Here is a 27441-nt window from a genome sequence, read left to right on the forward strand (position 1 = left end):
CTGAAGGCGTATTCCCTCTATTTCCTCCTTTCTCCTTCCTCCCCATCCCCAATCTGTTCATATGTTCTATCTGTCAAGGGCAGAATGAATGAAAGACTTTCTTTGTGGTGAGCTGTCGTTTTTATCACTGAGCAGAATAATAAATACAGAAATTGCTGGCTTACGCATTGGTTATTTAAATGTTTTGCATCAAATGTCTGTGAAGGATTTTTAGCGCACATTGAAGAAATGATACTTTATGGTAAGTTTCTATTTTCCAGATGGAATTTGCATCTCTAAATCTGTGTAGGAAATTGGAAGGTGCTAGACTGTCTCAGAAAGCCAGGCCACCCCTTCCATCGTCACTGGTTTTCCTTGCTCTTATCTGCTATTCTCTTATTTCACGTTAGAGCAGCAGGCTTCTCGGCTCTCTGCTCACCACTGCTACTGATTGCTCTTCAGTCTACAAGCTTAGTTATCGTTGCTGACTCAGTGAAGAGGCAGGGACTGGGTCCCCTGTGCTGCTGGCACTCCCAAGGGCACTAGCCCAAGTCCTTCCATGAAATCCCGAGCCGTGGGTGCAACAGAACGTAGCAGCCTCCGCCCAGACTTCTCTAACGTGTACGTGCTGTTATTTTAGGTCTCCGAGTTCAACCCTTTGACCTTCACCAGCGTGATCGAGTGTGAGAGACCCAACAACGACCTGACTAGGTTCCGGGGCTGCATGTGAGTACCACACGTCTGCCTGAGTGTGTCCTTCTATGTGACAAGCTGTACACACATACACATGTACATATATATGCACATGCACACGTATGCGCACGCGTACACACACACATACATGCACACACGTGCATGCACACACAGTTGACCCATGGACAATATGGGGGTTACATGTGCCGACCCTCGCTCAGTCAGAAGTCCTCATATAACTTTTGACTCCCCAGAACGTAACTACTAACACCCTACTATTGACTGGAAGCCTTACCAATAACATAAACAGTCGATTAACACATATGTTTTATGTTACATGTATTATATGCTGTTTTCTTAATATAAAGTGAGCTAAATAAAATGTTATTAAGAAAATGATAAGGAATAGAAAATGTATTTACAGTATTTATTGAAAAAATCTGCATATAAGTGGACCCATGTAGTTCAAACCCATGTTGTTCAAGGGTCAGCTGTATAGATAGATAGATGATAGACAGATGATAGCTGTCTGTACACACACACACACACACACACACACACACACACACACAACTGTGAAATACACATCCAATACTCCTCACCGTACGTCGCCCCTCGGGAATGTCACCAGCACCTGAGCCCTGTGCCTGCTTTGGGAACCAGTTGGCGAGATCCTGTCAGCAGCTCCAGCTGTCAAGGCTCCTATAGTGAGTGTTCTGCCTCCCCTTCCTCCAGCAGCCCCTGGAATGGGAGGGGAGCGAGGGGGCTGGCTGGCTACACGTGGCCCCATGAGTAGGAGGAAGTGTAGGCACCAGACTCCAGCAGCCTGCGAAGAAGTTTGTTCACTCATTCATTCATTCATTCATTCATCTGCCAGTCATTAAACCTCCCAGTCATGAGCACCTACTATGTGCTAGGCCTGTTCAAGGCTCTGAGGGCACCGCACTGGATGGAGCCGACAAGGAGTCCTGCCTTCGTGTTTATTTTGCTCTAGTTAGGGGACAACAGAGACAACAAACTATTAAACAAAAGATACAACATAGAGCATGTCAGCTAGTCCAGCCCCTGCTCCAAAGGAGACAGACACAAAAGGTAAGTGACAGTGACACAGGGTTGGCTACATGTCGGTCATTGGTGAAGCTGGGCTGTGGGTGCATGGGAGGTAATTACAGCCTTCTGTTTACGTTCATGTACAGTTGAAATTTCAATAGTAATGTGTGTGCATGTCTATGTGTGTGTGCGCGCACGTGTGAGCGTGTGCATGTGTGGTGGGTTGCTGCATGGAGGCGCATGAGCAGAGGCTGAGGGACGAGGGTTTGACCCACCTGGACATGTGACCAGACCTTCTGTGCTTTGATCAGGTGTCGCAGGCTTAGCCCTGTTGTCTGGAGAATGCAGGGCCTTCTCCCTGCTCCAAGGTGCGAGCTGACCTGTCTGTTGCAGAGTGGGCCGGGCAGAGTGGCCCCCACAGATGTGTGGGGATGGGGCAGGGCTCTGCTTCTCACAGTGGGCATGTCTCAGAGCTTCTGGTGTAAGTTGGGACCTGGCTTACTGCACACCCAGCCCTTGCCGGGCACCGAGGAAGGCATCAGGGCTGCAACCTGGAACAGCATGAGGAGCCCATATGGAGACGTGCAGACCAGAAAGTGCAGGAGAGCTCAGCACGCAGAGTCTCCTGGTGCTGGAAAGTGTAAGCCCAGCATGGCCAAGCTCCTCCTGCAGAAGCCAGCACAGGTCACACTGGGCGAAGGCAGCTGGGAAGCAGGACATGCAATGTGGGGTGGCCGGGGTCTAATGCCTATGCAAGGAGGGCCCCCAAAGGGACTGCAGCGGGGGCCAGGCTGCCCAGCCCAGCAGAGGCAGTGAGGGTCTCACACAGGAGAACGTGACATTCAGATGCTCTGGTGGCCATATGAGGTAGGGATGGGGACTGAGGCTGGTGGCACCCAGGCCGGGAGGGGTGGGTTGCAGGCTCTGGAAGACACGTGAGGGACCTGAATGATGACATTGCCGCCCAGGGGCAGGGGCCAGGAAATAGCCCACAGGGGGCCACTGAGGACTGACGTTTGAGTGGATGTAAAACTGAGGAAGGAGGGGTCTAGAAGGACCCCCGAGCATGCTGGTCCAAGTGCCAGGGGGACGGTGCTGCCACCGCCTTGGGTGGAACAGGAGGGCCCTGGGCTCTGGGTGCTGGAGGTGACTGACTTGGGGTGGGAGTTGGCTGCAAGCTGCTGCCCAGCATCCCTGGACATTCGTGTTGCAGCCTGTGGTCCTGAGTCCCCTTACACCTCTGTGTCTGAACCGTGGATTGCTACCCCCGTCGCAGGCCCGTCAGCACCTTCACGTTCCGGGACCCAGGAAACGAGACTGTCACCACCAGCGAGTGCTGCCAGGGAGATGTTATGTCCTGGGAAAGCAGCCAGGCAGGATATTTATTTTATTAGCTGAGCTCTGCCATTTCCCAGGGAGCCTGCATGTGGCCAGGACATGTCAGCAGACAGCCCTTATCACGTCTCACTTATGGACAGTTTTGATTGAGGAGAGATTGGTTTGATGAGCCAGGAGGCCTGGGGATTTGAACTAGAAGAGCCCTTCTAAGGGGCCCGGATTGAACGGGAAAGGACGTACCCATTTGCTCAGGTTGACCACAGACCTGTGGCTGAAACATCAGAAATGTATTTTCTCCCAGTTCTGGAGGCTAGAAGTCTGAGGTCAGTGTCGGCTGCTTAGTCCCTCCCGAGGCCTCTCCTTGGCGTGGAGACGGCCATCTCCTCCCTGTGTCCTCACATCGTCTTAACCACTGTTCTCGACTGTCTCTGTGCCCAAGTTTCTTCTTCTCATAAAGACACCAGTCATATGCACTAGGGGCCATTCATATGGCATCATTTTACCTGAATTACCTCGTTAAACACCTGCCTCCAAATACAATCACATTCTCAGGTACCGGGGTTAGCACTTCAACATAAATTCTGGGGGGTCACACGTCAACCCAGAAGCAAGGGGCAGGCGCTGAGGGCAACTTGATGGGTTCATGTTCTCGTGGGCGTCTGCTCAGCCCTGGGCCTGTCCTGCTCCCAGTGGGACCCCTGTCAGAAGTCCACGGCGGTGCTGCAGATGCTGAATGCCCGCTGGTTGACGCCACTCCTCAGTGGGGCTTGGCTCCTTCTGCGTCGGACGCAGGGGCCTTCCCCTCAGGACGGCGACCCCGTCCCCTTGCACCTGCTGCCTGTCCCTGCGGCCGTGGTCCTCATATTGGCCGATGGGCTTGCTGGTGATCACCTCCGGTCTGGCTTGGTCCCATTAGAAAGCACAGGAGTTGTTTAAAAGTGTGTGACGTGTCACAGAAAGCTTAATGGGAAAGAGTTTCCTTGTCTCTGTTGAGTGTGTTTTGAATGAGCATGCCTGGAGCTCTGACTGCAGTGGTCCGTTCTTCACTGCTGTCCCTGAGAAATATCTCCATGTCCAGGTGTCACACAGCCTCCTGGCACTGCACACGCGGGAGCCAGGTTTCAAGTGCAGTGTCATGCACGGGTATCTCCGTGCCCTCGCCGGCAGTGCCGTTGTCAGGCTGGAATCTCTTGTAAGGCAAAGCCTTGCTCTGTCAGGAACTGCCAGCGGAGCCAACCTAGTGCTGACTGCCCACCCCCGCGTGTCCCTTTGCGTGTCCTCTGCACTAGTGAGTGACAGGCTGCAGAAGTGTGTCCCCAGGAGGCGTGCTGGCCTTGACTTTATTGTTTAGCTTCTCTTCTGCTCCACGAAATGTATGCATTGCCCTAGTTGTGAAGAACATGGGTTGTGTCTGAAGTGGAGTGGTCGCCCTGTCCCTCATGCTGGTGACCAGAGACCACATATGACTGTAAGTCACCAGGGTCTATATATGACAGAATGTCACCGGGGTCTGTATATGACAGGAAGTCACCAGGGTCCTTATATGACAGAAAGTCACCGGCATCTGCATATGACAGGAAGTCACCAGGGTCTTTATATGACAGAAAGTCACTGGCGTCTGCATATGACAGGAAGTCACCGGGGTCCGTATATGACAGGAAGTCACTGGTGTCTATATATGACAGGAAGTCACCGGGGTCCGTATATGATAGGAAGTCACTGACATCTGTATATGACAGGAAGTCACTGGCATCTGTATATGACAGGAAGTCACCAGTGTCCCAGTATGGCAGGAAGTCACCAGGGTCCGTATATGACAGGAAGTCCCTGGCTTCTGTATATGGAAGGAAGTCACCGGGGTCCGTATATGACAGGAAGTCCCTGGCTTCCGTATATGGCAGGAAGTCACCGGGGTCCGTATATGACAGGAAGTCCCTGGCTTCTGTATATGGCAGGAAGTCACCGGGGTCCGTATATGACAGGAAGTCCCTGGCTTCCGTATATGGCAGGGAGTCACCGGGGTCTGTATATGACAGGAAGTCACTGGGGTCCGTATATGACAGAAAGTCACCGGCGTCTGTATATGCCAGGAATTCACCGGCATCCATATATGCCAGGAAGTCACCGGGGTCCATATATGACAGGAAGTCACAGGCGTCCGTATATGACAGGAAGTCACTGGCATCTATATATGACAGGAAGTCACCAACATCCACATATGACAGGAAGTCTGGATGTGGCAGGAAGTGCTGCTTCACAGGAAACCCTGAGGGCTTCCTCTTACCTTACACCCTCAGACCAGCCCTGCTCCCTGGTCAGCGCCACCGGTCTAGTTGCAGGAGAGCTACCAGCACCACAGGGGAGTCTGGGCTGTGGGTGCGGGGGAGGGGTGGCGAGGCTACCCACTGATGGTGCCAGCAGGTGGCTTCTCGGAAAGCACCCCCGTGGTGGCACTGCCTGGTGTGGGTTAGGCCGAGCCCCTGCTCTAGTTCCGGAAGCTTCCAGGGCCTTCCCTTGTGACCCGGGACCACGTGTCCCAGTGTCATCCTAGCACAGGGTGTCCTGTCCTACATGGTGGGGATGTGGCTGTCCTTAGTGGGCCGAAAGAAGGACTTTGAAATCCAGTGGCTTAAACTCGGACTGTCCCTCTGAATTAAATAGAAGTGAAGCCAAATTTATAAAATTCTGTCCTAGAACTTACTACATTTCAAATTTAATATGTTACTATTTCTAATAACTTTATGACTCTTTATAAGAAAAAGGAGATGTAGAAAATGTTGCTAAAACCAATACCATCCCCTTTTGTAGAGAAATATTTGTATTTCTGGGACATGAGGTGTGATGAGCAGACGTGTTCTCTGTGATGCACAGGAGATGGCAGGAGGCCACCCCTCAGGGCATTTGTGGTCACCGTCCCAGCTCGGTGATGCTCCCGGTTTGCCTCTGGCTGTGGTGCATCCCTGTGGTGAAGAAAAACCTGGGGCCATCACACCACATCTGACATGTGGGTTTTCCCACACCGAGCAATCCTGTGACACCAGCTGGGTGGCCACAGTTTCTCAATTCTGACACCATCTACTTGCACACAGCATCAGACCCCACAGGGTAAGGGCTCAGTCTCACAAGACTGTCCCCACTGCAGATGCCACGTGCGAGTCCAGGGTGTCACTTGTGCTTCTGATAAATCAGAGGTTCCCACAACCTCCTCCTTCCTTTGCTAGAGAAGCCCACAGAAGGCAGGAGGACGGATCACTGCCTGTCTCACGGTTTCTGGCAAAGCATCCAAATGGAAGGGATGTGCGGGCCATCCACACCCCCTCCACCTCCGTGTGCTCGGTGCAGGTCACTGTGGTAGCCAGCCCCCATCCAGGAGCGCAGCCAGCGTCACCTTAATTAGAACAAAAGAGTCCTGTCACCCAGGAAATTCCAGGGGAGTTAGTGCCCTGTGTCCAGAACAGCCAGGGTCGGAGGTCAGCTATGAGAACAAAAGGTGTTCCTGGTGTTCTTATCACTCAGAAAACTTTAAGGGTTTTGGGAGCGCCATGCGGGGAGCTGGGATCAAGGCTAAATGCTAGAACAGAAGGTTCTGCCAGCACCACTGTTTACAGCGTTTCAGGAGACCTGTGTCAGGAACTGGGGGCAGAGGCCCATACACATATTTCTTAATAGTTCCCCAAGCCTGTGGGCAAAGTAAACCAACATCAGGCTCTGGATGCTTCCAGAAGCCCAGCTGCCCGCGAGCATGAGCTCCCCCTCAGCCCTATGGAGATCCACCGAGTTGAACCACGCACTCTGGGGTCCCCCAGGCCCCGCCCAGGCCTTCCATCCCCAGCGTTGTGAGATGCGAGGTGCATGTAGGTGTCCGAGTGAGTGACACGTGCCACCTGTCCCCCTACAGCAAGCACGAGGACGGGGAGAAGGTGGGGCTGCACAAGGAGAACGTGCTGCTGCGAGGGTGCACCGTCAGAAACACAGAGGCTGTCGTCGGCATCGTCATCTACGCAGGTAGGCTGAAGCGGCGTGTGTAACCATCTCCGGAGCCAACGAGCCCTCTGTTGGTGTTTTAGCTTCTCTCCACAGTTGTCATGTATTTCAGGGTCATTTTGTGCCCTGCTCCTGTGACTGCGCCCATCCTGGGAGCTTCACCAGGGGCCGTCCATGGGGCCTATCCCCTCACTGGGGGCACTGACTCACCACGTCCCTTCGTCCCCACAGGACACGAAACCAAGGCCCTGCTGAACAACAGTGGCCCCCGCTACAAGCGCAGCCGGCTCGAGCGTCAGATGAACTGTGACGTCCTCTGGTGTGTCCTCCTCCTCGTTTGTATGTCTCTGTTCTCAGCGGTTGGTAAGTGTCCTCAACGGGTCACCATCACATGGGCATCATGGGACTGCCTCCATGCAAGCCTGGTGGCTGCCGTGTCTCGTCCAGATGCTCTGACATTCACGTGTGGCATTCAGTTGCACACGTGTCACCAGCTGGGACTCCAGGGGCAGGGGCCACACTGAGATGCCTAGAGGAGGGGGCTCGGCACTTCCGGGATGGAGGATGATGGGGTCTCTCCAGCAGCAGTGACTCCAGTGGGAGAAGCGCCAGTTACCTGGCGGTGAACTAGGAGTAAGAGCAGGAGGAGCAGATGGGAAGCCCATGGAAGGAGCAGGAAAAGTACTTGGACCCTCAGAGGGGGCAGAAGTCAGGTTGCACACGGGCCCTGGGGCTCTCCACCCTGGATGGCCCCCCAGCCTGGCCTTAGGAGCCCCTCGGAGGGAAGTGTGCAGACCCTCCCGGTAAGTGACCATCACCAGGTCCCACAGCCTCCTGCAACGTGGTCTAGGAGCTCAGTGTAAAAGATGTTAGGCATACGGATGGGGCAGGGGCTTCTGTCACCAGCAAGGGTGGGACCCAGGTGGTGAAATGATGTGCATGGCCACTGGTTTCTCGAGAAGCTGGCATCCCCCGGAAGGGACAGTAATGGGCAGGGTCCAGAGTCTGCCAGCGAGACACACACGCTGGGAAAGTCCTTTCAGGAGGTTTCCCACCGGTGGCATGTTGGGACCAGTGGTGCTGTTTGGTACTGATGGTGGGACGCGCGAGTGTGAGGACCCCACGTCCCAGGGCCTCCCGGCAGCCTGATGGTGGGTGCCTGACACACCTGTGCTTTGCTCTCACGTGACAAGGCAGGCTCGTGAGGGCCACTGCGCCCGCGTCGAGTGATTGTCTCAAAGCTTCGCTTTAATTTGCACTAGCCGTGTTCTAACATTTCCACTGGATGAATGACACCTCCCTTTGAACATTGCTGCAGGACACGGACTGTGGGTACAGCGGTACCAAGAGAAGAAAGCCTTATTTGAAGTCCCCGAGCCTGACGGCAGCTCTTTGTCCCCAGTCACAGCTGCAGTGTACTCATTTCTGACAATGATAATAGTCCTGCAGGTAACCGTCCCGAGCCCACCATGCCTCACTGTTCTGACGGGGACGTAACGCCACCACACCCCTGGGAATTCTGGGAATTCGCACTGGCACGACCACAGATGGACCTTCCTAACGTGCCGCTCTTTGCTCTTCCACCTCATTTATCTAGAGGGGCTTTTCCTGGGTGATTGTCAAGTTCTTAAGATGCTTAGGCCTCCAGGGGTTTGTTTTGACTATTTTTAATTTTGTTTTTCCATTCAGTTACTTCTAAAAAAAAAACCCCTACATTTAATTTTGGAAACATTTTAAGATTTACAGATAAGTTGCAAAAAAGAGTACAGAGAGTTCCCATGTGTCCCTCACCCACTTTCCCGAGTATGAACGTGTCACTGTCGTACACTCTGCCGTGAACTAAACGCCACACTTCATTCAGATTCCAGCAGGCTTCCCACTCCTGTGCTTTTTCTGTGCCAGGATTCAGTTCAGGCTCTCACACTGTGTTCAGCGGTGTTGCTTTTTATTATCATTATCACCATAATTATCATTACAGTTATTATTCATTCACACTCCTCCTCAGTGACTCCCAGTCCCTGGGAACCTGAGCCCAATGGCCAGTAGAGTCGAGAAGGGACAGTGAGCATCCTTGGGGACAGCGTGGCCAGAGGACATTTGCGTAGCCTTTGCCGAGGAGGGCCGCTCTGCTGTCCTTTTCCACGTGTGCTTCACACAGTAGGAAACAGCCTTCCTTAACTTTCCGAATGAGCAGGGGGCTTTTTGAAACTCAACGTGGTGATTGATTTCCTAGTTGTTCTCATGAAAAGCTTGATGGAAGAAGAGATCAAAACCATTATGGTGATTCATAGGAGGTTCTGAATTATTCAAGGAACTCATTTATTATTTTATAAATTATTCGTGTTTCCTGTAACATTTTTTCCAATTTTATCGAGGTATAATTGACATATAAGATTGCATGCATTTCAGGTATACAACACAATGATTTGATTTATGTATATATTGTGAAATGACCACCACATATAGTTTACACATTTTTTCTTGTGATGAGAACTTTTAAGACCTACTCTCTTAGCACCTTTCAAATGTACAATACGGAATTGTTACTGTAGTCACCATCCGTATATCACATCCCCAGGACTGATGTATTGTAACTGGAAGTATGTGTCTTTGACCCCCTTCACCTATTTTTCCCCACACCCACCACCTCTGGCAACCACCAGTGTGTTCTCTGTTTCTATGAGTTTGGTTTTTTTAGGTTCCATATATAAGTGAGGTCATACAGTATCTGTCTTTCTCTGTCTGACTTATTTCACTCAGTGTTTTTTATAATTGCAAATTTTGTTCTAGCCTTGAGTTAGTAGGTGTCACACTGACATACTTAGCAGGAGAACCAGTTAGTCTGAATGGTATTCTGAACCCCTACACGGTTATTCCACAAAGAAAAGAAAAAATTAAATGTTGATTTCATAGTGGTTATTCTGCAATTGTCAAATCATAACTGTGAATAATTTTCTCAGAGCTTTCTTCTCTTTGTACATCACAGACATTCTCCTCAACTCAAAACCAGCCTCTGAAAAGACTGTCCCTTCTGAACTGTGGGGTCACGTCCCAGGGTCAGGCAGCCCCTGTGGCCTGGAGCCCGTGGATAGCCTGGGGGGGCGAGGGCCGCTGTGCACAAGGTGCCTTTCAGAGGAGGACAGGACGCTGACTGTGCCCTGTGTTTTGTCTTTCTCTTCTCTCTCTCCTCTTAGCTTCTCTCAAGCATGACTTAGTGATGCGAGAATGCTTGCTTCTCTCCAGGCCGTGGTTACCATACTGCCAGACACCACGGTGGACTCCGCTGCGCCGTGCACCGTAGGCTGTCTTAGGTCACACTCTTTGCCAATATCCTAACACTTTTCCAATACTGACTCTAAACCCAGCTCTTTAAGCTCTTAAAGGTACAGTACTTCCTTGTGGTTGTGGTCATGTGTCGTTTAAGTCGACTGGGCTGACCGTGCAGCTCCCAGGCCCCAGGCTCGCTCACGCTGCGCCTGTGTCTTCCAGGTTTTGATCCCCATTTCCCTGTATGTCTCCATTGAAATCGTCAAAGTGTGCCAAGTGTACTTCATCAACCAGGATGCAGAGCTGTATGACGAGGAAACGGGCTCCCGGCTGCAGTGCCGTGCTCTGAACATCACAGAAGACCTGGGGCAGATCCAGTATGTCTTCTCAGACAAAACAGGCACGCTCACCGAGAACAAGATGGTGTTCCGGAAATGCACTGTGTCCGGCATAGAGTACACGCACGATGCCAACGGTGAGTCTGCAGCACGGCGCCCAGTCTGGGCAGCGCAAGAGAGCTGCTGCAGCCAGGGCTGCGTGCCAGCCTGCACACACACACACACACACACACACACACATAGGTGCACACAGTCACACATACACAGGGGCACACAGACACACACAAACACACATGCATACAGAGACCCTCACACACGTGCACACAGAGACCCTCACACACATACGTGCACACAGAGACCCTCACACATGTGCACACGTGCACAGAGACCCTCACACATGCACACAGAGACCGTCACACACACACGTGTGCACAGAGACCCTCACACACATGTGCACACACGTGTGCACACAGAGACCCTCACACACATGCACACAGACCCTCACACACATGCACACAGAGACCCTCACACACATGTGCACACAGAGACCCTCACACACACATATCTGCACACAGAGATCCTTACACACACGTGTGTGCACACAGCAACCCTCACACATGTGCACACAGAGACCGTCACACACATGTGCAGAGAGACCTTCACACACACATATGTGCACACAGAGACCTTCACATGCATACGTGCACACAGAGACCCTTACACACACGTGTGTGCACACAGTGACCCTCACACACACGTGCACACAGAGACTCACACACATGTGCATAGAGACCCTCACACATACGTGCACACAGAGACCCTCACACATATACATGCACACAGAGACCCTCACACACATGCACACAGAGACCCTCACACACATACATGCACACAGAGACCCTCACACACATGCACACATAGACCCTCACACACATACATGCACACAGAGACCCTCACACACGTGCACAGAGACCCTCACACACATGCACAGAGACCCTCATACACACACACATGCACACAGACCCTCATACACACATGCAGAGACCCTCATACACATGCACACAGAGACCCTCACACATATGCACAGCGACCCTCATACACACACACATGCACACAGACCCTCACACACACGCGTGTGCACAAAGACACACAGATGGACACAACCGTCTCTTCTGTGTGACTGCGCAACACGAGCCAAGTGGCCCCGTGACCCTGGGAAGGAGGGCGAAGCCTGGAGCCCGGCTGCTCTGGGTGGGGCCTTCCCAGCCACCTGCCCTAGACCCCGTTCCCGCCGAGGCCCCCTGCACAGGGGGCCGTGTGAGCCCGTCTCTGCCTCACCTGGCCTGTCTGTGGGGTGAGGCAGCCACCGCGCTATAGCGGGCAGGAATCAAGCTTTGGCATCCCACGGGCCTGGGTGCCACCCCCATCCCCCAGCCCCTGCGTCCTGTGACCTCAGCAAGCTCAGTAAGTTCTCTGAGACTCGGCTTTCTCACCTGTGACGTTTTCTCACCTGATGAGTCAGCCTCATCAGGTTGACTGAAGTGACAGCATCCGCCATCCCTCAGTGGGACCCTCGTGAAAGGTGGCCTTACCATCTTAGAGGGACAGCGGCGCATGCTCTGAGAAGTCAGTGCCATGACATGTCACCCATGTCACTCTCCCCACAGCACAGCGGCTGGCCAGGTACCAGGAAGGAGACTCAGAGGAGGAAGACACGGGGCCCAGGGGGGGCTCGCTGCCCCAGCGTGGCAGCACTGGGAGCCACCAGAGTACCCGCGGCCTGCACAGGGCCCCGGGCACCATGTCGCACCGGCGCTCGGGCAGCTGGGCCGAGGCCAGGCGGGCCAGCATGCTGTCCAAGCACACGGCCTTCAGCAGCCCCATGGTGAGTCCTGCCAGCCAGCGCTGCCACCTCTCTGCCCTCTGTCCCCTCCCCGTCCTCCAGAAGCGCTGTGGTCAGCACCACACACAGCTGAGCTGGGCCCGCCTCTGCCCAGTGAGCCAGGCCGTCCGGCTGACACCACAGGGACGCGGCCCCTCGACCTCGTCTCCTGAGGCTGGGGGACTCGGTGAGCCACCCACCCGGGTGACAGAGGGAAGTCTGTCCTGCCAAATGAAAGCAGAGCAACGTGACAGCTGTGAAAAAGCAAAACCAAATGAGAACAAAAAGTCTTAATTAGATGAGCCCAGATCCAGTAGAACTTCCTCAAAAAAAACAAACAAACAAAAAAAAACTTCCTCTTCCCTGACCTTGTCGGCTGCCCAGATGTTTCCGGAAGTCAGCGAGCGACAGCTTCTAAAAGAGCCTTTCACTTCTACAGTGTTTTAGGAACAGAGAAGGAGCATCCATTCTGCTCACTCTGTGGGGGCCTCATTCTTTTCTGTCCTTCAAAACACGCATAGGAACTGCCACTTAGAGGTGGTGACCTTGGACTGCGGTCCCTGGTGGTGGGTTTGTATGGGGCACATGGAAGGGCTCTCACACGTGGCAGGACCAGCCAACAAACAAGTTTCCCTGACGTCAATTTAGAAATTTAAGTCAGCAGTATTTGAAATTTTCAAACTTTCTGGCCTAGGAATTTAGCGATTCAAAGATTTCCATGTATAGAAGTTTATCAGTGTGTTACTTACATCAGCAAAACAGTGAAAACATGGATCTAGTGATAAATGAATGGTCAAATTATGGTACTACATCTATTTTGAAATTGTTAAAAGCTGTTTTCAAATACAGTAAGTGCCCCCACCCCGCCCCCATCTGCAGTTTGTCTTTAGGTCAGCTGCAGTCTGCAAATATAAAAGGGAAAGTTCCAGAAGTAAACAATCCATAAGTTTCAAATTGCGAGCTGTTCTGAGCAGCGTGATGAAATCTCACACCGTCCTGCTCCGTCCTGCCCCAGATGTGACTCACCCCTTGGTCCGGCATGTCCACGTTCCTGCCTATAGTCACGTTCCCGCCTGTAGTCATCAGATCGATCCCCAGGGTTATGGCAGGGCTTGTGTTCAAGTGACCCTTATTTTACTTAGTAATGGCCCCAAAGCACAAGAGTCGTGAGGCTGGCAACTCGGATGTGCCACAGAGAAGCCGTGCAGTGCTTCCTGTGAGTGAGAAGGTGTGCATAGGAAAAAGCACAGCATGTAGAGGGTTCAGGCATCCATTGGCAGTCTTGGAACGTAATGCCCCCAAGGTAAGGGGGGGACGCTGTAATTCTACAGGCCTGGAGAAATCCAGACACTATCAAGTTTGGGGGAAAATGGAAACTGCCAATTTATATATATATTTTTTTATTCTGACGTAATTGACATAAAATATTGTGTAAGTTTAAGTTAGGGGAAAGCAGATCAAACCGCCGTGAGGTATTACCCCACACCTATTAGAATGGCCGTTATCAAAACGAAAAGCCATAGCAAGTGCTGGCCTGGATGTGGAGAAAAGGGACCCTCGTGTACCACTAGTGGGAATAAATATATATTAGTTCAGCCACTGTGCAAAACAGTATGGAGGCTCCTTAAAAAGTTAAAACTAGAGCTACCATTTGGGTATTTACCCAAAGGGAATGTATAAAATATCTCATGTAAAATGTAAGTGTATGAGGTCTGACAATTAAGTTCGTGAACTTATTGCAACGATGTTGCTAACTTTTTTTGATATCAGAGGGATTATTCGTTATGAATTTGTACCAACTGGACAAACAGTTAACCAAGTTTGGAGGTGCTGAAAAGGCTGCATGAAAAAGTTAATGCACCAGCTCACAGGACACTGTGAGGGAGTTTTTAGCCGGTAAACAAATAACTGTATTGGAACACCCTCCCTACTCACCTGATGTGGCCCCCAACGACTTCTTTCTTTACCCAAAGATAAAGGAGATATTGAAGGAAGACATTTTGATGACATTCAGGACATCAAGGGTAATACAATGACAGCTCTAGATGGTCATTCCAGAAAAAGAGTTCCAAAATTGCTTTGAAGGGTGGACTAGGCACTGGCATTGGTGCATAGCTTCCCAAGGGGAGTATTTCGAAGGTGGCTGTAGTGATATTTAGCAATGAGGTATGGAACACTTTTTATAGGATGAGTTCGTGAATTGTCTGACCTCATATGCATTTCATATATAAGTTAGATAGTCTTATACAACTAAAATTATGCATAATTTCTCATTACAAAATGGCGTATGTGTATGTGTGAGAGGAAGGTCTGTTTATAGCTTATAATAAAATCAAGGTGCCTTACATAGGCAGCAAGACCCTTAGCGGTCACGGGGTCAGATTCACCCGCGGCCTCGGCTTTCTTCCAGGAGAAGGACATCACGCCCGACCCAAAGCTGCTTGAGAAGGTGAACGAGTGTGACAGGTGCCTGGCCACGGCGAGGTGCCAGGAGCACCCGCTGGCCCGCCTCTCGCCCGAGCTGGCTGACGTTTTCGATTTCTTCATCGCGCTCACCATCTGCAACACAGTGGTGGTCACATCCCCAAACCAGCCACGACAAAAGGCGAGTTCTGAGGTGTCCCCACGAGACGACGCCCTTGACCTTCAGTGATGCCCCCTGTGGTCAGTCTTCCTGAGGGCCGTCCTTTTCCCTTTCCACCTCTCAGGTGTAAGGGGGTGCAGAATGACCCTAACAGATGGAGGTGTGCGCTGATGGGCATACATCAGCGGGTGGGGGCCAGGCGTGGGGCAAGTGGGAGAGGACACCCTCTGAGCCCCAGACGAGGGGCGGAGGCCACAGGGTGCGTCCCCCACACGACCTCCCCAGAGCCTCAGGGTCCCAGATTCACACAGGAGAGAGGGCAGAATGGGTTGGGGACCCCGACTCTAGCCTTGACTTCACTACTCAGCTGAGCGGCTTCTGTTCCCATCGCTCAGGCACTTCGTCTTAGATGGGGGGGGGGAGGTTGAGGGTTCAGGAAAGGGCTGAGTGGGGGCTGGCACACAGTAAATGTGTCTGATGGTGATAAAGGCCTTAACCTTGGTGTTGAAGGAGAAGTGGTCCCGAGTCAGCTGGACTTACCGAAGGTGGTGGAAGTATAGCAACACCACCCTGGTGTTTGTTTGGGCTAACAGTAAGGCTCCCCCCAGGACAGTAAGGTTTTTGTGTGCAGGGACCCTCTGTAACAGGTGCTCCTCAGAAAGTCCTCAGGTGGGCCGGGTCCGTGGGGCAAAGGGGGGACCTAAGCCAGGGTGTCCACAGTGCAGCCAGCCGGCTTTAAATGGATAAAAACGAAGGTGTTCCAGCCGGGATGTGGGTGGTGGACATGCCCTCTGAGCCGCTCTCCAGGCCCGTTCCCCAACTGCTGGGTCAGCCCATTCCGCAGGCTGCACTGAAGGGGCCACTGGTGGGTGATGTAGGGCGAGCATGGGGTGTGTCAGACTTCTCTGCGGCAGCAGTGCCCCCTCATGACCCCACCCTCCACACCCGCTTGCAGAGGCCTCGCCAATGGAAGGTGGGGTGGGGGGCGTGGCCAGGGGGAGTGGCCATCCCGCCCAGGGCTGCTTCCTGCCTCTTGTCTCTGCTCTGGCCCCAGGCTCTTCCATCACCCTGGCTGAGTCCCTGGGCAGTATCTGCTTTGGGGGGGTTGGGAGAGATGAGGGGGGCGGGGGGGCTGTCTGGCAGACCCAGGCATTTTTGCAGTTACTGAATAAGTGAGAACGATCCCAACACAGTGAGCTGTGCGCTGATGGCCACACAGGCAGTGAGTTCCGTGTAGGGACAGAATGTTCTGTCACCCACCCTCAGACCACGCACGAACTTGTCTCTCGATGCCTTTCTGCTCCCACGGGTTGGTGAGCGGCACCTCAAGGGCTCCTGGGGCTGCAGGAGCTCCCGCGTGGCTGACTGAATCAGCCACCTGGACAGGTGACATGAAAGTCACCAAAGGGACAAAGAAAAAGCGCCTTCACCAAGACTGGTCTGTGTGCTGTGCTTTACCAAATACCTGACTTTTCTGGAGGCTCTTACTCTAATTCAAAACTCGAGGCACGTGGGCAAAATTACAAAGATTTAGGGTAACTATGGCTCAACGTTTTTATGGTTTTAGCATCTGCTCTAAATCTGTCATCTAGCAGAAAATTAAGACAGGTATATTATAGCCACATTAGGGAACAGCTCATTTACATAATGAGTTTTTCTGTTGCTCCATTGTGCAGCTTTTTGAAACTTTAACAATTGTCTATAACTATCATTTTGTTTTCATTTCTTGTTACAAGATATATAATTTATTGTGATTTTTTTTAAATGTGTTTAATGATTTAGATCCTGAATTTGTCTGTATCTTTCATTTGTTTAGAACGATTCTTCTGGGATTGGGAATGTTATTTGTATATTTAAATATTGTATGGACATAATTCAGAGGAATGTATAATTGGTCTTTTGTTAAGTGGTTTTATAATTGGAAAAAAGGAAAAAGCTGGATGTTTGCTAAACAATGAAAAGCCAGCCATTCCTCTGATCCTTCTCTGCAAAGCAGCGGCCCACTGCGGTTAGGGGACAGCCAGCAGAGGGACAGTCTCAAAGCCTGCGGGCACCATCAGCTACACACCACTGAGTCACTTGGGCCCCAACTGTGGCCCTGGTGACATCCTAAAAGCATGCATGTGGCATAACCTTTGTTAAGTGAAGTGCAAGAGGCCAAGATGGTCTCAAGGACGAGACGCCAGCTCTGGCTGCCACTCGCCTTGCAGTGGAGGCGTGCCCTGTGGCCGCGGGGCGGGGCTCTGGGAGACACCCCTCACCTGTCTGCTGCCTGCTTCTCCTGCAGGTGAGGGTGAGGTTCGAGCTGAAGTCCCCGGTGAAGACCATAGAAGACTTCCTGCGGAGGTTCTCGCCCAGCCGCCTGACCTCGGGCTGCAGCAGCCTCGGGAACCTGGCCATCACCAAGGCCACCCACAAGTCGGGGTCCAGCTCCCTGTCCGCTCTGTCCACCGAAAGCTCGCTGCTCAGACTGGAGGACGGGCTGGGTGGCCCGGCGCCGGTCATCACCAGCAACGGCTACAGCAGCGGGGCGGCCGGCTGGGCCCCGGACCACAAGCCCGAGCTGCGCTACGAGGCCGAGAGCCCCGACGAGGCGGCTCTGGTGTACGCGGCGCGCGCCTACAACTGCGCGCTGGCCGGCCGGCTGCACGACCAGGTGGCCGTGGAGCTGCCACACCTGGGCAGGCTCACCTTCGAGCTCCTGCACACGCTGGGCTTCGACTCCATCCGCAAGAGGATGTCTGTGGTGATACGGCACCCGCTCACCGACGAGATCAATGTCTACACCAAGGGCGCCGACTCGGTGGTAATGGACCTGCTGCTGCCGTGCGCCTCAGGTACCCGCCCCCCACGGAGGGCCCCAGAAACCAGCGCTGTGCCTCGCCCACCTGTGGGCGAGTTCCTGGGCCCTCCCCCAGGGGGCGCACCCGCCTCCCCTCTCCGGAAGGGTCAGGACTAGAAGGCTGGGGGCGGGGCGGAGGGCTCATTTGCCAACTCACCTCCCCACAGTGGGTTTGCGGGTGTCGGGGGTGTGGCCTAGCATCGGGGTGTAAGTGTAGACAGTGAAGGTTAAGAATTTTCAGGTGCTCCGGAAGGTCCCTTCCTGGGTTTCCACGTTTTCTAGCCCCTTTGTGGAGCTGCCCAGTGGGGGTCCAGGGAGTGCGGGCTGCTGTCTTCCCACTGGCGCCCTCTGTCCTGACTTTGGGCTCAGCAGCTCCATCTTGGTCCATTTTAACTTTTGGGTTGAAAAGGGGGAGTTTGAAAACCACTGGTGTAGAGAGTGGCACTTTATGGAGCAGACGGGCGGGCTTCCACCTGTTTGCAGATACAATCTTTCGGGACAGGGGAGGGGGAAGACCTGCACCCCACAATTACACCTAGTCACCCTTCCGTCCCTCGTACTCAGAGGACAAAGGCATGTGCATCTGACCTGTGGGGGAGTGAATTGGGCAGAGGTGAGGATACTGCTCCCAGGAGGAGGCCACCTGCCTCCCCACCTGCCCAATCCTGGAAACTCGGAAACCGCTCTGGTACAAGCTGCCCAGAAACACTGTAGGCTAGCCACGCCCTTCCCGAGCTCTGGGATGCAGCTGCTTCCCACAGTCCTCTCTGTCCTCTCGCCTTAGGGACTCCTGGCCCCGAAGGCCAGGCCCAGGCCCACTCCGTGGTGGGAAAGCACACCTGAGGGTCTGTGGACAGACCTGTTTTCCCATCAGAGCTGTCGCCTCCCAAAGGCAGCTGAGCTGAATCGGCAAGTAAGGCTCTGCAAATGGGGGTGACCCACTGTGGGCAGGACTTGCCTTTGCACCCCATTCTAGGGGGACCTAGCATGCAGTCCACAGGCTGGCTTTGCATTCCAAGAGCCTCTTCATTCTGAAATTTGATTTTGCATCCGCACAAAAGAGAAACAGATACACGTGGAAATTAGCTGAGACTTCATTCTACTGGGGGGAAAATCATCTCTGTCCTGTTCCACAGCTTTGCACTGAAGACAGGTTAATGGACTGCTGTGGTTCAGACTTGACCACTTAACAAAGGGTCATGGTTAAGATAAAAGGCAGGCATCAGCCCTAGCATGCAAGGGCAGGACAGGGTGGCAGGAGAAGTGGGAGAGCGCAGCCCCATTGAGCTGTGTAAGGGACACTACCAGTAAGGGACAGAAGCCACTGCAGTTGCCACACTACGTCACTGGCAATGCACTTTTTAAATGAGAAAAAGTCTCAAGTTTCTAGGCAAATCACAAACAAAACTCTTCTCACCCAGAGTCAACCTCAAGGTCAGGGGTGCAGGGAGCCCATGTGCAGCCTGGGGCCAAAGAATGGCATTGCACCAACTCTCAGGTTGCCCAAATTGTGGCGCCAAAGGGGAAAATTTCAAAATGAGCAGCCTGTGTAGCTCTCTGGTTTCCGTGGGGAATTTCCATGCAGTGTGTGGTTCTGATGGGATTGGATGCATCCGTTCTACATGTAGACCCCAGGTGACAGCATTCAGCACGTTCAGAGACCCTGATGGGCTCCCGGGAGAGGGACTGTAGGATGGCTCTGGGATCACCTAGAATCATACACTGGTGACACCTGGCGTTATGCAGAAATCGTTCCACTTTCTCTTGGGGGGTGGGCAGGGGGTGAAGGGCAGACTTGCAGGTGGCTACCTGTGCTCAGGAGGCAGAGCCGTGTTGCCAAGCTGCTCTACCTGTGTGCAGGTGATAAAGCCAGGAGGGCACACGAGTGTCAGCCTCCGGCTTTAATCCAGCATGCTTCAAAGAGCTCACAACACTTTTACTAAAAATGGCAGGAGGAGGCTGAGCTGATGGCCCCGTTGACTGGGTTAGAGGGGGTGTGTCCTAGTCCAGGATGGTGTGTGGGATCAGGGAGAAGGCGGGGACTCTGCTCACCCCTCCTACAGACCTCTGGTTAAATCCCAGGCTGGGGGGACGCAGGACAGATCACTCACTCTCTCTGTGCCTTACTTGCCCATCTGTAGAAAAGAAATCAGGGTGCTGACTTCACAGGAAGCCCCTGCCCACGTCCTGGCACAGTGCCTGGTGTGGTGTAGGCATAAAGCATACGCGAGGTCCGTCCCTTTCCCTTCCCTCTGGTACATTCCGCTTAAGAGTCACTTGCCTGTGGTTCAGTCCAGCTGGCACCCGACGATGGATGGAGTATGGAGAGTAGGGCGCCACCTAGCGAGGGTTTCACGCATTGCTGCTGTTCAGTAAGTCCATTAGCGCAGGCATGAACGAAGGACCAGACTCACGTTCTTGGTTTAACGCCTTACTAACATGACACTCCTTGTGGAGAAATGAATGTCTCTAAAGCATAGAAGAAATGGAATTTCACTTTGAGCACTTGAAAAACACGCCTAAACATAGCGAGTAGAAGGGTCACTTCAGGGGTCCTGAGGGTCGCCTGCAGTGCCCCGGTGGGGGCATGGGCACAGCGCCCAGCACGTCTCCTCCCTGGCCCCCCAGCTCCCTGGGGGTCGTGTGCAGTGAGCTTGCATCCCTTGCACCCTTCTGCCCTCTGCTCACCAAATGCAGACCCTACACTGGTTCTTCCGGTGACTGTCCAGCCCTCGGTGCAGCAATGTCTGGAGAAGGCACCTGCGAACCAGGAGCACGGTCTCACCAGTCTAGAGGACAGAGGGGACATGACCGGGTCACTGCTTCTCTCTCCTCAGGGCTGGGTGCTCTCTGTCCCTGGACTCTGATGCCGGATGGCCCCGCAGAGAAATACCTCTGCGTGGCTGCCTGTGTGACCGCGCTGGTGTCCAGCGCAGCCAGGGCCCAGCATGGCCCATCCAGCCTCCTGTCCCTCCCTTAGCTTTGCTTTGATGAATGTGGTTGATGGCAGTATCGTGCGGATTGATTGCACGCTGCTCCTTCCGCCTCTGGCGACCTTCCACTCCCCCCTCTGGACAACCCTCAGGTAGTCTCACGTTTGCTCAAAGAACAATCAGAATCTGGAATTGGTGTCTTCACCTTCCAAGGATGTTATTACAATGGTGGGAGTAAAGGGGAGTCAAAATTCAAATGACTTTGGGTGTCCTCTTTTCAGGAAATTTAAATTCCTAAAGCAATCGAGGCCAGTATTTCCCAAACTTTTTTTTTCATTGTTGCCCCCTTAAGGAGTATTTTTAGATGTTTTTCCTAATTGTCCCCCATGGCATTTTCATGCCACAGATATGCTGTGTATCTGTTCGTGTGTTGTGTGTACATCTGTGCAGTATACATAAAAAAAGATTTTTTTTGCCTCCAAGAACCAATCTTGGGCCCCTTGAGGGCGCTGTTTCCTCTGCGGAATACCCAGGGCCTGGGACGGAAAAGAGGTTTTCTCTGGGTCCAGTCTGTCATGGGGCCGATTTGGGGAGTCCACAGCCTTTCCCAGACCGGAGTCCTCGCCACTAGTCAGCAGTATTGCCAGATTTCGCAAACAGAATATATTGAAGGTCCAGTTAAATGTAAATTTCAGATAATGAACAGATCATATTTTTAGTAAAAGTCTGTTCTGTGCAGTGTTTGGCATCTTATATTCTGACAACACAAACAGATGTGAGGGATGTTCTAGGGATAGAAACCACAATGCCTATTAAGTGTGATTTTTCATAAATAGGGAGAATATGTACCTCTATTTAAGAGGCTGGACCAAAGGATGCCAGGTCGGTCACTCCGTGAGGTTTTTGTCTGGATGAATTCCTTATTTCAACCAGGGGTATTAGGAACAGTCCAAAATACACATTTTGATGAGATTCTTTTTTTAATGACCGCTTTTACTTTGAGTTTATATGAAAAGTGTGTGCCCTTTGCAAGTGGCGCGACAGACTTGGGCTACACCCAGTGGCGCTGATGTCTTCGGGTTCCCTCACTGGAGGTTGTCGGAATGTATCACAGTGCAAGGAGGCTGGTGACAGTCCTGCTGAATGAATTGCAACAACATTCCAGTTGCAGCCAGCGAGGGTGAAGCCGTGAGGACACTTCTCCCTCACTGGCCCGGAACACACTTATCACATGCTTTTATCACGCACACACGAAGGCCTTCTGCCTTCCCCTCATCTCCTTGACCCAAGAATGTGGTGGTGCCACCTTGCGGTGGATTCCACCTGGGTGAGGCTCGTGGCCAGCCTTCTGCAGCTGCTTAGTGAGTAGCAAATCTGCTGGTCTTTTATCCATGCGAAACAGACAAGGATGGATGTTTGGAGAACTCCTACTGGCTAACAGTTCATTTCTTCGTTGTTGTTGTTTTTAATTGTGGTTAAAAACTGCATCACGTCAAAGTTATCCTCTAACCATTTGTAGGTGTACCGTTCAGTAGTGTTAGGTGTGCTCCCAACATTGTGCAGCGGGTCTCCGGACTTTTCATCTTGCTGAACTGAACCTTGTACCCATTGAACTCCCCTCCTCCCCGGCCCCGAGCCCCTGGCCACCACCATTCCATTTTGTCTCTGAGTCGGACTACTTTGGAGACCTTAAAAAGCACTGTTTTCCATGGGAAGCTAGCCTGTAAGCTGGGTGGAAATTCCTTCCCAGTTACAGCATCCGGGACAGCGCTGAGCTCTCAGCTGCGTAAACAGCTGGTGCAGAATTATTTCCAAAGAGGACATCACGCAGAGGTCCGCGAGGCTCCCAGACTGGCTCCAGGGCATCCCACTGAGCTCTGCCGGTCTAACTCATCCGCGTTTCTGCTTCCACTCCAACCTAGATGACGCCAGAGGGAGGCATCAAAAAAAAATCCGCAGCAAGACGCAGCACTACCTGGACAGGTACGCCGTGGAAGGCCTGCGTACCTTGTGCATTGCCAAGAGGGTGAGTGGGGGCTCTGCCCTGGCGCGCCCCGAGCGCTCAGCGCCTGCGTACCTGTGCATCGCCACGTGGGGGGGGGGGGCGGGGGCACCAGGACGCACCCTGAATGCTCTGCGCCTGCTCGCCTCAGCCGTATGTCCCGCGCAGGTTCTCAGTCAGGAGGAGTACGCCTGCTGGCTGCAACGCCACTTAGAAGCGGAGTCCTCCGTGGACAACCGTGAGGAGCTCCTCTTTCAGTCGGCCATTCGCCTGGAGACGAACCTGCACTTGCTGGGTAATTAGCTCCGAGTGCGTGTTGCGTGGACCAGGGTTCAGTTTGCAGACATGGCCTTGGAGGGGGTGGTGGCCTGGTTCTAGTCAGTGGTGGTGCTGCTCGCGCTGGGCTAGGTGAGGGAACCGCCAGCCTGAGGCTAGCGTCGCACCCAGGTGAGGACGTCCTTGATTGGATGGACTCTCCATGGCCTGGTTCTGTTGGGTTCCTCATATCCCCTGTCAGGCACTTCACCTTGCCTCCCCTTAAACTCTGCTTTCCCACCAGAAATAGGGATGAGAAGCCAGGCTTCTCAACAATTGATGCTTGAAAAGATCTGCTACCCCCTCCCAACCTTACCCCCCCCACGCACACACACACAAACGAAAAGAAACTGTGTTGAGCCCCAGAAGTGGCTGCATTTTACAAGCTTAGAATGTTTCAGAGATTCAGTTTGGATGAATGGAAAATGGGCTCAGTTTTACTAAAATGTGCCTGTGTGCTATTGTGTTGGTAGCGGTATTTGTGGAAGTATTTATTACTTTGATATTTATTTTAACATTTAACTGAATCTATTAAAATAGTTCATTGACTTAATATTTTTAAAGTATTGTTAAGTTAAATGAGCCTTTGTGTGTGCTGTGTGTGTCCTCCCCAGGGGCCAGCTGTGAGCACGCTGTGTAACACACCCCATCCGCTGGGGGTCAGATGGTAGTCCTGGGGCATGAAGTGGAAGTTCCTCTTTCATTTAATACAGAAAGGCTGTAATTTATTTGGCCTTGTTCTCTGGGCATAGGAGTCTGGGGTGTCTATATACCTGTGTATGTGTATCTAATATGTCTAATTACTAGTACTAACCACATACACACCCCCTGCACCCACCCCTCTGGCCACCTCCAATTTGTTCTCTGTGTCTGTAGGTCAGTGACACACGTGCGGTTTATACTGTTTTGCCTACGGTGTCATCGCAGCCATGCGCGGCCCCAGCCCAGGGTCCAGAGCCCCCAGGCATCATGATCATGGTCCCTGGGAGGGAATTAGATGGAACACCTGGAAAACCGCTGTGCTTTTTGTAGTCTGCCAGGTTCTTATTTACTGAACTAGGTCTGTTCACGTGTAGAATGTGCTACTCGGTGGGACAGACAGGCATCTTGCTGGTTCCCCTGACCAGCTTCTCTGACCCTCCACCGTGGGGCATTCTCCCCACCCTTCCCCATCAACGTTTCTGAACTGCCTGAATGGAGTGAAATCGGCCTCCTGATAGCCTCTTCCAGGCGCCATGGTCCCACCATCCAGAGCAGAGCGGGATCTCTCCCCCTTCCCACAGGATGGGACCGTAACTGTCTGAGGACACAGCTGTGAGTGCCCGAGCCGTCCCTTCTCCACCTGTACTTTCAGACATGCCTTCCTTCCCTTCTTTCAGAGTCCAGTCCTGGCTCTGCCACCCACTGGCCATGTGAGCCTGGGCTAGTGGCCCAGTGTTTTCTGCATCCCAGTTTCGTCATCTGCTGGGGGCGTAGGATGAGGGTGAGAAGAGGGGTGCAGTAAGGTGCTGAGCGAGATGCAGGCATAGGGGTCCAGGACTTAGCAGCAATGTGATGGCGCGTCTCGGGCCCCTTACAATCTGGTTGGCCTCTTCTGTGCACTCAGGTGGCTGGGCATCCGTCACCTCCCTCAGCCCACCTGCTCTATCTCTGTTAACACATCCTAAGTTTTGGACAGTCCTTAGCTCCCCTAGTCTCATACTGAACTTGAGGTGACCCACCTTCCTAGATCTTCACAAGAATTGCTTTCAAGCTTGGATTCTGTAATTTTTACTTGGGCAACTGTGTAAATGTGGGAAAGCAGCGTTTTACACTTATCCCTGTGCTGGCGCTTTCCTTCGGGTCAGGGCAGTGTCCTGGCTGTTACACTCAGAATTCTCATCAGCACGCTCTGTGTCATCAGGTCACATGCTTCTTCCTGGGGGTGTGTTAGAGTGGCTCCGAGCTGGGCCCCCTGGATGGCCCGGTGGACACCGGTGGTGCATGGCCTGTGTGCCCGGCGGTGAGAGCCTATTGGTAAATGTACAGGAATTCTGAATAGCCTTTTGATGCTGTGTTGGTAGCTTGAAATCAGCCAAGGCTGGGGAGTGTTTACAGCACAGAAATGGGCAAGTGCAGCGAGTCAGCCTTTCTCCCCCAAGCCAGTTGTTAAACTCTCACCATCCCAACCCCCTGAGATGTTTATGGTTCAAATGACCAGGCCTGAGCTGACACTGGGGAGCCACCCCTGCTGTTTCCAAGGGGGCTGGGTTCCAAGTCCTCAGATTCATCTGTGACAAATGAGAAGTAAGCTGTTTATATTTTTAACATTGCAAAGCCAAGTACCCCTTCCTGCAGCTTTTCATTTAAGTTCTCACGTTAAATAATCTCAGAGAACCACAAGGAATGGATCACCATTTACATTGCGTTCTTGCAATTTCCTTTTCCATAATATTCTGGCCAAGAACATAACTTCAGAGGACAGCGTTCTGCTCACTGTCCCCAGTATTCTTGTCAGCTTCTCCAGCTGTCATCTGAAAGTCCTCTGGTGACACTAGAAGCTGCCAGACCTCGGTGCACAGTGCATCATGCTGGGACTGGCCTGGACCCGCTAACAACCCTCGTTCTAATACTCCAATGCCAGGTCCTCCCAAAGGCCCCACTCTTGACACCAGCACACTGGGGGTTGTTGCTACAGCCTGTTAATTTGGGTGAGGGGGACATAGACATTCAGTGGTGGCCCAGCACAGGGAACAGTGTGGCATAAAAGAGACAGGCAGACTTCCCTCAGCCAACGTTTTGCTTCTAGAAGGAAGCTGGAATAGAAGCAGAGGCAGACCTGGGGAGCACATCTCCCATGAGGGTAGATTTTCCCCAGTTTTCTGAGCCCCACACAGGAAAACCTGCCTCTTATTCATCATGTTTGTGGTGCCAGTATACTCAGGATGATGGTGTTTTCCAGAAATTACAGGCCTGGGCAATGTTTCGACAGCTGCTGGTGGATGCGTTCACCGGAAGCTGATGTGGGATGGTTCATCCTCGAACACGGCCCGTTCCTCCCATACTCCCGGGAGCCCTGCTTCCAAGCATCTGTAAAGTTCAAAGTTTGCTGCGCTTTAGACTTGGAGGTGCTGGGTTGTAGGCACCGAGGACTCTGGTCAGGCAGGGCCTCCCAGGCATTCCTGCGCTGTCGTCCCTGCGTGTGCCCCCCCGACACACCCCAGCAGGTCCCAGTCTCCAGGCCCGCCCGCACCTTGGCCGTGGCTTCTTGGCCTGTCACAGTCTGCGGGCAGCGAGGACAGGGCTCACCCTCGCTGTTGCTCATTTGACCAGGTGCCACCGGGATTGAAGACCGCCTGCAGGACGGAGTCCCTGAAACCATCGCCAAATTGCGTCAGGCGGGCCTGCAGATTTGGGTCCTCACCGGTGACAAACAAGAAACGGCCATTAACATTGCGTATGCCTGCAAACTGCTGGACCACGACGAGGAAATCATTACCCTGAATGCCGAGTCCCAGGTGGGTGCATTCCGGCGAGACCCTGCTCCGCCGGGGCAGCCTCACGCCAGCGGCGCCCACGGTGGGGAGGTGCCCGGGAGCTTTCCCTGCTGGCAGCTGCTGTGAGACCAGCCATTGCCACTGTCTCTGTCTGCACCTGCGCTGTTTCTAGCACTTAGTGTGTGCTTGTCATTGCCTTGGAAACTGGGGTTTGCTGGGATTTCTTCATTGCAAAGGAGCGCACATCTGGGCTTTATGAATGCAGAGTTCGTGCTGCTTTTCCCTGTCACATAGTGTCAGTAGTGTCCAGGCACTGCTTCCTGAGGTCACGTGGGGACGGCATGAGTCCCTGTGCACTGACGTCCTCAGGGCACCCAGTGGGCACGGAGGGTTACCTCCAGCCACTTCTCTGTTTAAATCACCGAGTGTGCAGGGCGATCTCACTCAGGACACTCTGTCCTGGGCTCTGATTCCTCGACTGGCTCCCACTCGAAGCAGCTCAAGCTGGATGACGAGGTCCAGGTCATCCACTTTTTCTTTCGTGGATCATACTCTGGGCATCACGTCCAAGGGTGCCTAGCCATGACGATTTCTCCTGTTTCGCCTCCAAGTTCCCTTGTTTAGTGTCTCACCTTTATACATAATCCATTTTGTGTAGAATTTTGTGTAATGTGGAAGTTTAGGTCAAACTTCATTTTTCTACATGTATTAATAGCTGTCCAATTGATCCATTTGTTGAAAGTCTTATCTTTTTTTCA

General features: G+C 52.8%; 1 protein-coding gene across 2 annotated transcripts in view; it reads left to right on the top strand.

Annotated features, from left to right (window-relative positions):
* Nucleotides 1–27441, top strand: part of ATP10A (ATPase phospholipid transporting 10A (putative)) — a 111811-nt gene that overhangs the window by 68729 nt on the left and 15641 nt on the right. For both annotated transcript variants that reach the window (XM_074317770.2, XM_019753226.3), the window contains exons 3-13: nucleotides 620–705; nucleotides 6959–7065; nucleotides 7276–7407; nucleotides 8363–8493; nucleotides 10534–10786; nucleotides 12317–12534; nucleotides 14942–15136; nucleotides 17403–17952; nucleotides 22813–22916; nucleotides 23061–23187; nucleotides 26520–26704. In XM_074317770.2, coding sequence (XP_074173871.2) covers nucleotides 620–705; nucleotides 6959–7065; nucleotides 7276–7407; nucleotides 8363–8493; nucleotides 10534–10786; nucleotides 12317–12534; nucleotides 14942–15136; nucleotides 17403–17952; nucleotides 22813–22916; nucleotides 23061–23187; nucleotides 26520–26704 — 2088 coding nt within the window. The remainder of the gene's footprint in view (nucleotides 1–619; nucleotides 706–6958; nucleotides 7066–7275; nucleotides 7408–8362; nucleotides 8494–10533; nucleotides 10787–12316; nucleotides 12535–14941; nucleotides 15137–17402; nucleotides 17953–22812; nucleotides 22917–23060; nucleotides 23188–26519; nucleotides 26705–27441) is intronic.

This window comes from Rhinolophus sinicus, chromosome 13 (genome assembly GCF_057876585.1).
Source record: "Rhinolophus sinicus isolate RSI-liver-muscle chromosome 13, RSI-T2T, whole genome shotgun sequence".
Lineage (NCBI taxonomy): Eukaryota > Metazoa > Chordata > Mammalia > Chiroptera > Rhinolophidae > Rhinolophus > Rhinolophus sinicus.